This window comes from Benincasa hispida, chromosome 8, assembly GCF_027475165.1.
Source record: "Benincasa hispida cultivar pf3 chromosome 8, pf3_genome.v1.1, whole genome shotgun sequence".
NCBI classification, from domain to species: Eukaryota; Viridiplantae; Streptophyta; class Magnoliopsida; order Cucurbitales; family Cucurbitaceae; genus Benincasa; species Benincasa hispida.
In genome coordinates, this window is record NC_143485.1 from 29580046 (window position 1) to 29586543 (window position 6498).

The 6498-nt window shown below is 30.8% G+C and overlaps 1 protein-coding gene across 1 annotated transcript; it reads right to left on the reverse strand.

Annotated features, from left to right (window-relative positions):
• Positions 1-231: 231 nt before the first annotated feature.
• On the reverse strand, positions 232-4031 carry LOC120083437 (lectin-like). Its single transcript, XM_039039198.2, has 3 exons — positions 3621-4031; positions 2268-2386; positions 232-794 (listed from the first exon to the last, which is right to left on the reverse strand). Exons 1-3 carry the CDS (start codon positions 3906-3908, stop codon positions 419-421), a joined length of 783 nt encoding a protein of 260 aa, XP_038895126.1. The 5' UTR covers positions 3909-4031; the 3' UTR covers positions 232-418.
• Between the last annotated feature and the right edge of the window lie 2467 nt (positions 4032-6498).

Sequence of the window (6498 nt, forward strand, 5' to 3'; positions counted from 1 at the left end):
GTTACTCTCTTACAAGGGATGGAGAACCTCTCTATTTATAGGCGTCAATAGATTTCTCCAGAGAATCTTAGTTGTTGACCTAATTGAACATTACAAATTACATCTAACACTTGATTGGATACCCAAAAAATAATTTACTTTCATGTTTTCTAATAATTAATTAAAGTGTTGCTGGTCCTCAAATTTAGAATTTTAGTAAATTTGAATATTTTTGGTCTTAGACTCTTAGTATGCATGAGTAACAAGCACAATCAATTATTTAAAAAGAAGTTGGGTTCGTTACAAGAAAGCTATACTTATCTTTTCAAACGCTATGACTTTATCCATTTGCATTTTATCATTTCCAAAACTTTATGTGCCACACTCATTCCTTTAGCTAAATTACAGGTCCTTTGAATTTGGGAGTAGCGAGTATTTTTCAAATGGACCCCTTTGATCGAATCACAACACCTTTTAGGAGCATCCCTTTCTTCCACATCCCTCCTTCATATTCATACATGCTGAACTCGATCTCACCACCTCTCTCGTGATCATGGACGACAAAATCGCAGATCGGAATCTCAACCCACTGCCCTCGAGGCCTTTGTTCTAAATTCTCTTTACGCTCTTGCTTGCTCCCATCTGGCTTCTTAAGCCTAATGTTGACTGGAATATCCCATCCGTAGGCTGGCTCTTTGATCATTACCTCAAACGCGGCTTCATACAAAATTCCGGGTGAGAGCTCACATGTCTTCATCTTTCCATGGATTTCAAGCCAACATACGTTCAAAAGCTCGATGACTTCGATAGTATTACTGCGAGTTTTAGATATATCATGGTGATAGAGATCAAGAAATGATGATTTATTTTTTTTGTTGGAAATATTTGGCTCCTTTTTGTATCTATACATTTTCTATGATTTTTCAAACTAAAATGCACATGGAATTTTGTTTTCTTTTTTTTTTAAAAAAAAAAAAAAATTAATGTAGACAAGAGTACTGTATACCATTGTTCATTTCCAATATTCTACTTCGTTTTATTTTAATTATCTTGTAGAAGTTGCCATTAATTAACATTTGGATCATCCGAAAAAATGTAGCTTTGTCAGGGATTGTTTTTAAATAAATTAGCCAATTTATTTACAAATATAGCTAAATCTCACAATCTGCCAGTGATAGACCACGATAGACTGCGATAGAAGCCGATCACTGTCTATTACTCAGTGATAGAAGTCTATCGCAGTGTATCGTAGTCTATCACAATCTATTACTGGTACACAGTGACATTTTGCTATACTTGAAAATATTTTAAACAGTTTTGCCATTTTAAAAAATTACCCTTTTGAAATTGTTTTTTTCTAATTTTTAATGATTCTTATGTCCTCACAATTTCATGATTTTCTAGGGGAAAAAATCTTTAATTATTTAAAAGATAGACAAACATTTTTTTTTTTTAAAAAAAAACATGTTAAATCGGAAGTCAACCCAAAAACTTAAGCTTTTAGGTCCATTAATGATGCAACATGGTACTAGAACGGAAAATTCTATGTTCAAATTCTGCTTGTAATGTCATTTCATCCTCAATTTTCTATAAATATTGATTTTTCCCAATAAATATTCAAGTCTACACGTGAGGAAGTATGTTAAAAGTGTTGATATAATTTAATTTATCGTAACCTATCGACTTAAGCTTTTGAGTTTGTCAATAATTTACCAAAAACAAGTATCCCAACATTCATTTTACTATTACAGAAAAATCTATAACATAGGGGAACAAAACTTTTTTGAAAACCATAATTCCTGTCTTAATTTTTATTTTTTTTTAGGAAATAATCTAAAAGATCAATTTCATAATCTCACAATGTCCAATACTGCAATTTCTATCATTTACAAAAAGAGGGATGCAGATCAAAATGTCATTTTAGAATCCATATTAACTTTATCGGGTGACAACTTTGACATTTGGATGGATTGCATAAAAATAAATACAGTTCAGAATGTACGTAAGTTTTTTATTTTTTTATTTTTTTATGAATGGAAAAGATATCCCTACCATTTATGACTTTAATGATAAATTTTTTTAATTTAAAGTGAAAATTGGGTCATGTTAAGTATCAATAAAAATATTAAGCTTAGAATACCGGATTAACTTAGTATAAGAGCAGGAAGTCAGGAGTTCAAAGGTCACTCAATTTAATTTTTCTTCAATTAAGATTATTTTTCATTTATCAAAAGATGGAAATGAATTTGTAAGGAACAAAAACATGTTAGTTTTGTTGGATATTATACCTGGATTCTTCCATGGATTTCCATCTCCAATACTTATTCTCTTCAGCCCAAGTTATTGAGAGAGCTCTTGGAAATAACATGAAACAGTTACTCTTCAACTTCTTATCTAACCAATATTTCTGCATTCAAAGTAATGAAATTAGTGAGCTTTTGCATTGAATGAAATATATCTCTGCCTTTGGGGAAGCAGATCCAAATATATTTTTCAGCAGCCAACCTGATGAAATATCTTTCATCCAAACAAATTATATTATATAAAAAGAAATTATTTCAAATCGTAAAATTGTTGAAAATATTTACAAAATATAGAAAAATTTTAGAACTATCAATGATTGATGTTGATAAACACTGATAGATTTCTATCAGTTTATGTCAATATCACTAATAGACACTGATAAAGTCTATCCACGTCTATCATTGATAATTCTAAAATTTTGTTATATTTTGTTAATATTTTAGTTTATTTTTTTATATTTAAAAAAAAAGACCCTTATATAAATATAGTAAAATAAATTAGGAAAATTTTCATTATACTTTTCAAGTTTTGAAAAATAGGTGCATTTATCTTCAAATTTATTAATTTTTTTCTCTTAGTCTGGATAAGTTTATATGATTTTTTAAAAAAATTTTAAATAATGTCATGACATTTTAAATTAGAAAATAACTTTAAAAAATTATCTTCTCTCTCTTCTCATTTTTTCTTCCGACATCATCTTCCTCTCCCCTATGGCAATAGTTCTAGCAAGGAATCAATTTCGGCCAAATAATTTAGAAAGTCTCCATTTATAACTGACTTGGATTTACGTGAGAAAAAAGTAATTTTCAAAAATCTCCTTTTTATTTACATGCTTTTGACAAAAATTTATTAAAATATACTTGCAAAACTATTTTGAGTCGTTGTCAAATATTAAATTAAACACTCGAAAATATATTCCAAACACACTCTTAATCCATCTTTGTGGGTTTAGGTTAGATTCAATTTGGTCTTTTATAATTCTCAAAAACTTTAGAGTTTATATATTTGAGTTAACTTTCACAAGTCGACGTGAAATACCAACATATAATTTCCTCTATTTGTTACGCAGTTGTAAACCATACTATAATAAATCAAAACAAAACAAAAAGACGGTAGATGCATCCAAATATTTTTCTCAACTAGCAAAAAGACGTTAACATCTAATTTTATTATAATACTCTTGAAAGTATATCAATATGTAAAAGATTTAGGTGCTGTCTGAGCTACATCTATTTTTAAAATGATTTTTAATTTGTTTTAGTGTGTAATGAAACGGGAGCATTGAATTAGGTATAGTCTAATTATTGAGGAATAAATAAGTAGATTGTTACACTTGCCTTAGTTCGTTTGTTCAAGAAGATCCCAGCATAGAGTTGTTCATGAAGCTTATCCAAGGAGGACCTATCCACTGGCAAGTCTGCATCTTTCAAAATATCTTCAAAGCCATGGCCAAGCTTTACTTCTCCTAATTTACCTTTCACCATCTTCTCTTTTTCTTCCTTGAAATGATTATTACTCGAGTTGCCGCTGTCGTGCTCGTTGCTTCTTAAGGCGGCGCTAACCGTGGCTGGCTGCTGCGGTGGCTGTGCAGCCTGGGGCTGCTCTTCCGACCACCCAGATCCCATTTTTCAATTTCACAAACTATTCAAAAGGTTAATGTTTCAGCGTTGGTTTTTATAGGGCTTCATTAGTTTACTTTTTATTATTTTATTTCATTTAAAAATTATTTGCTCATGGATGATTGTTTCAAGTGAATCTGTTCCCTTTGTTTTGTTTAAAGGATTTTTTTTAAAAAAAGTAAGAATAAATCTGCAAAAATGTAAAGGCCAAGAATCTTGAATTTGAACCGCTCATACATTATCAAAAGATTATTGAATTGAAGTCCCATATTCTCTTTGGTGTATAATATTGAAAAAGAAATGAAACAAATTTTATTTTCTTTTAAAATATATATTTGATATATTTTTACTTTTAGTTATTTCAATCTGATTCATGATTTCGTTTTCCAATGTTTGAAATTAAATCAGATTTGATAAAGAAAAAAAAAAAAAAGTGAGCTGAACTTTGTTCCATTATTCTTTAAAAGGCAATGTGGGTTTGGGCAAAGCATCTCCAAATGCTTTAGTGCAATGTGATGAGATATGGTGCCCTGCAGAAATGATGCTCTTTAAAATGCATTTCAACATTTTAGACACCCAATTTTTAAGTAGACCATTATGGTTATTAAGGATGATACGAAGGCTTGAATTAAAATTATTTTAGATTATATCATTAAATTTATTTTAGATCATATCATCTACCGGCATGCACACGCGTCACGCACGTACACGTACATGCACATGCGCGCACATAGACACACAAGCAAACATACATGAACGCGCGCGCACACACACATGCATGCTCGCATACAATTACAATGGTTAGTAGTTTTAGGGTTACATTTTTAAAGAATTGCAAATATAGCTATGATCTACCACTGATAGACTCTAAAAGTTGGATATAACTTTTTTTATATTTACAAATTCTTTGACATCGTGCTTTATTTGCAAATACTTTGGACCTGATGACTATATATTGCAACTGCCCTTGAATTTGATATTAGAGTCTCATGTATAATTGTTTTGAAGGTTACTATGTCATTATTGGATATCAATGCCTCGAGGTATATAGTCAAAGTTTGATACACCAATGTTGGATAAAAAAAAGTCATCAAGCCTTGGATATAAATGATCAAGGGTTGGTGTAGTGAGTCTTGAGGAAAATATTGAGGCCTTAGATAAAAAGGGTTGAGGGTCAAGTGTTACGTAACTTGAACACCATTCAAGCTATGTGCCCCAGTGGACGTTGTGAAAGATACACATTGAAAAATATGATCCCAATAGCTACATCCATAACTAACTCTCATTTTGTAACAGATCTACTTATTATAAAAAGATCTAATTTGTAAAATAGAGGATACGAGTAAAATACTTAGTGAATGTACTTATCATTACAAGTTCTTCAAGAAATTTTCCATTCTCGTCGATGTATAGGCTTCTTTTGTCCAAACCACGTACATCATCTTCATGTTCTTCTTCTTCTTTCCTTCCATCTTTCAAGATCGTGTTGTGGGTGTCCAGCCCACTTATTGCACAAGAAAGAAATTATTTTAAACTTATGTTTTGTGTGCCAATTGAAAGCCCTAGGTTTTCTTTGTGATATGGGGATGACCTAAAGAAAATGAGAGTTAAAAAGAAGCAGAAAATCGAAGAGAAATACAGTAGTTTGATTTTCAGCGATAACTTTCACAAAGTTGTCGATTTCCAAAGTTTGGACCATTGGATCATGCTAAACTTTGGTCAGAATGTTCAGAACACATAGGTACTCATTTTGAATGGTTGGATCATTGTTTAGAGCTCTGGTTTGTCCGTAATAGCAAACAAATTGAATCTTTAAAACTTGGTGATTTTCATTTTTTTATCTCTCAAGTGTTCATCTTTTATGTATGAAAGTATTGGTGAGTAATGAATCTATTTATCACAAACTTGAGTTCTTTTTCCCTCAATTTTATCATAATAAGTGATAAGGGTGGACTCCGTACAAGTCCTATGGTTTTTACTCTTCAGATTGAAGGGGTTTTCACGTATAATTCGTATGTGCTCTTTGTTTTTAGTCTTCCAGAATTTTGTAGTTTATTGTTGTCCATTGTTTGTTGGTTTCTTGATGATGATTTGGTAATTTATTTGTGGTGTTTTGGAGAACAATTATTTGGTTGATTTTTTAAAGGAGATCCTAGTAGGTTTTTGTTATATTGTTTGAGTCCTATCAATTGGTATCAGAGTGGGTTTTAATTTAATCATTATTATGGAGTCTACTTGTAATAAAGGTAGTTCAAAGATAAAATTGACATCAACCAATTATTCCATCTAAAGACTGATGATGAAGGATTTGATATATTGCAAAGATTTGTTTGATCCAATTGAAATAACCATAAAAGCAAATGAAAAAATTTCTAAACCTACAAAACCAAATAAAATGGAAGAAAAAGATTGGGAAAAGTTAAATAGAAAAACATTGGCGACTATTGGGCCATGAGTTGATATAGCATTTTCAACCATGTGTCTAAAGAGTCCAACCCATGTGAGTTGTGGAAGAAGTTGGAAGGTCTTTATGAAAGGAAGACCGCACATAATAAAAATTCTTTAATCAAGCAACTTGTTAATTTGAAATTAAAGT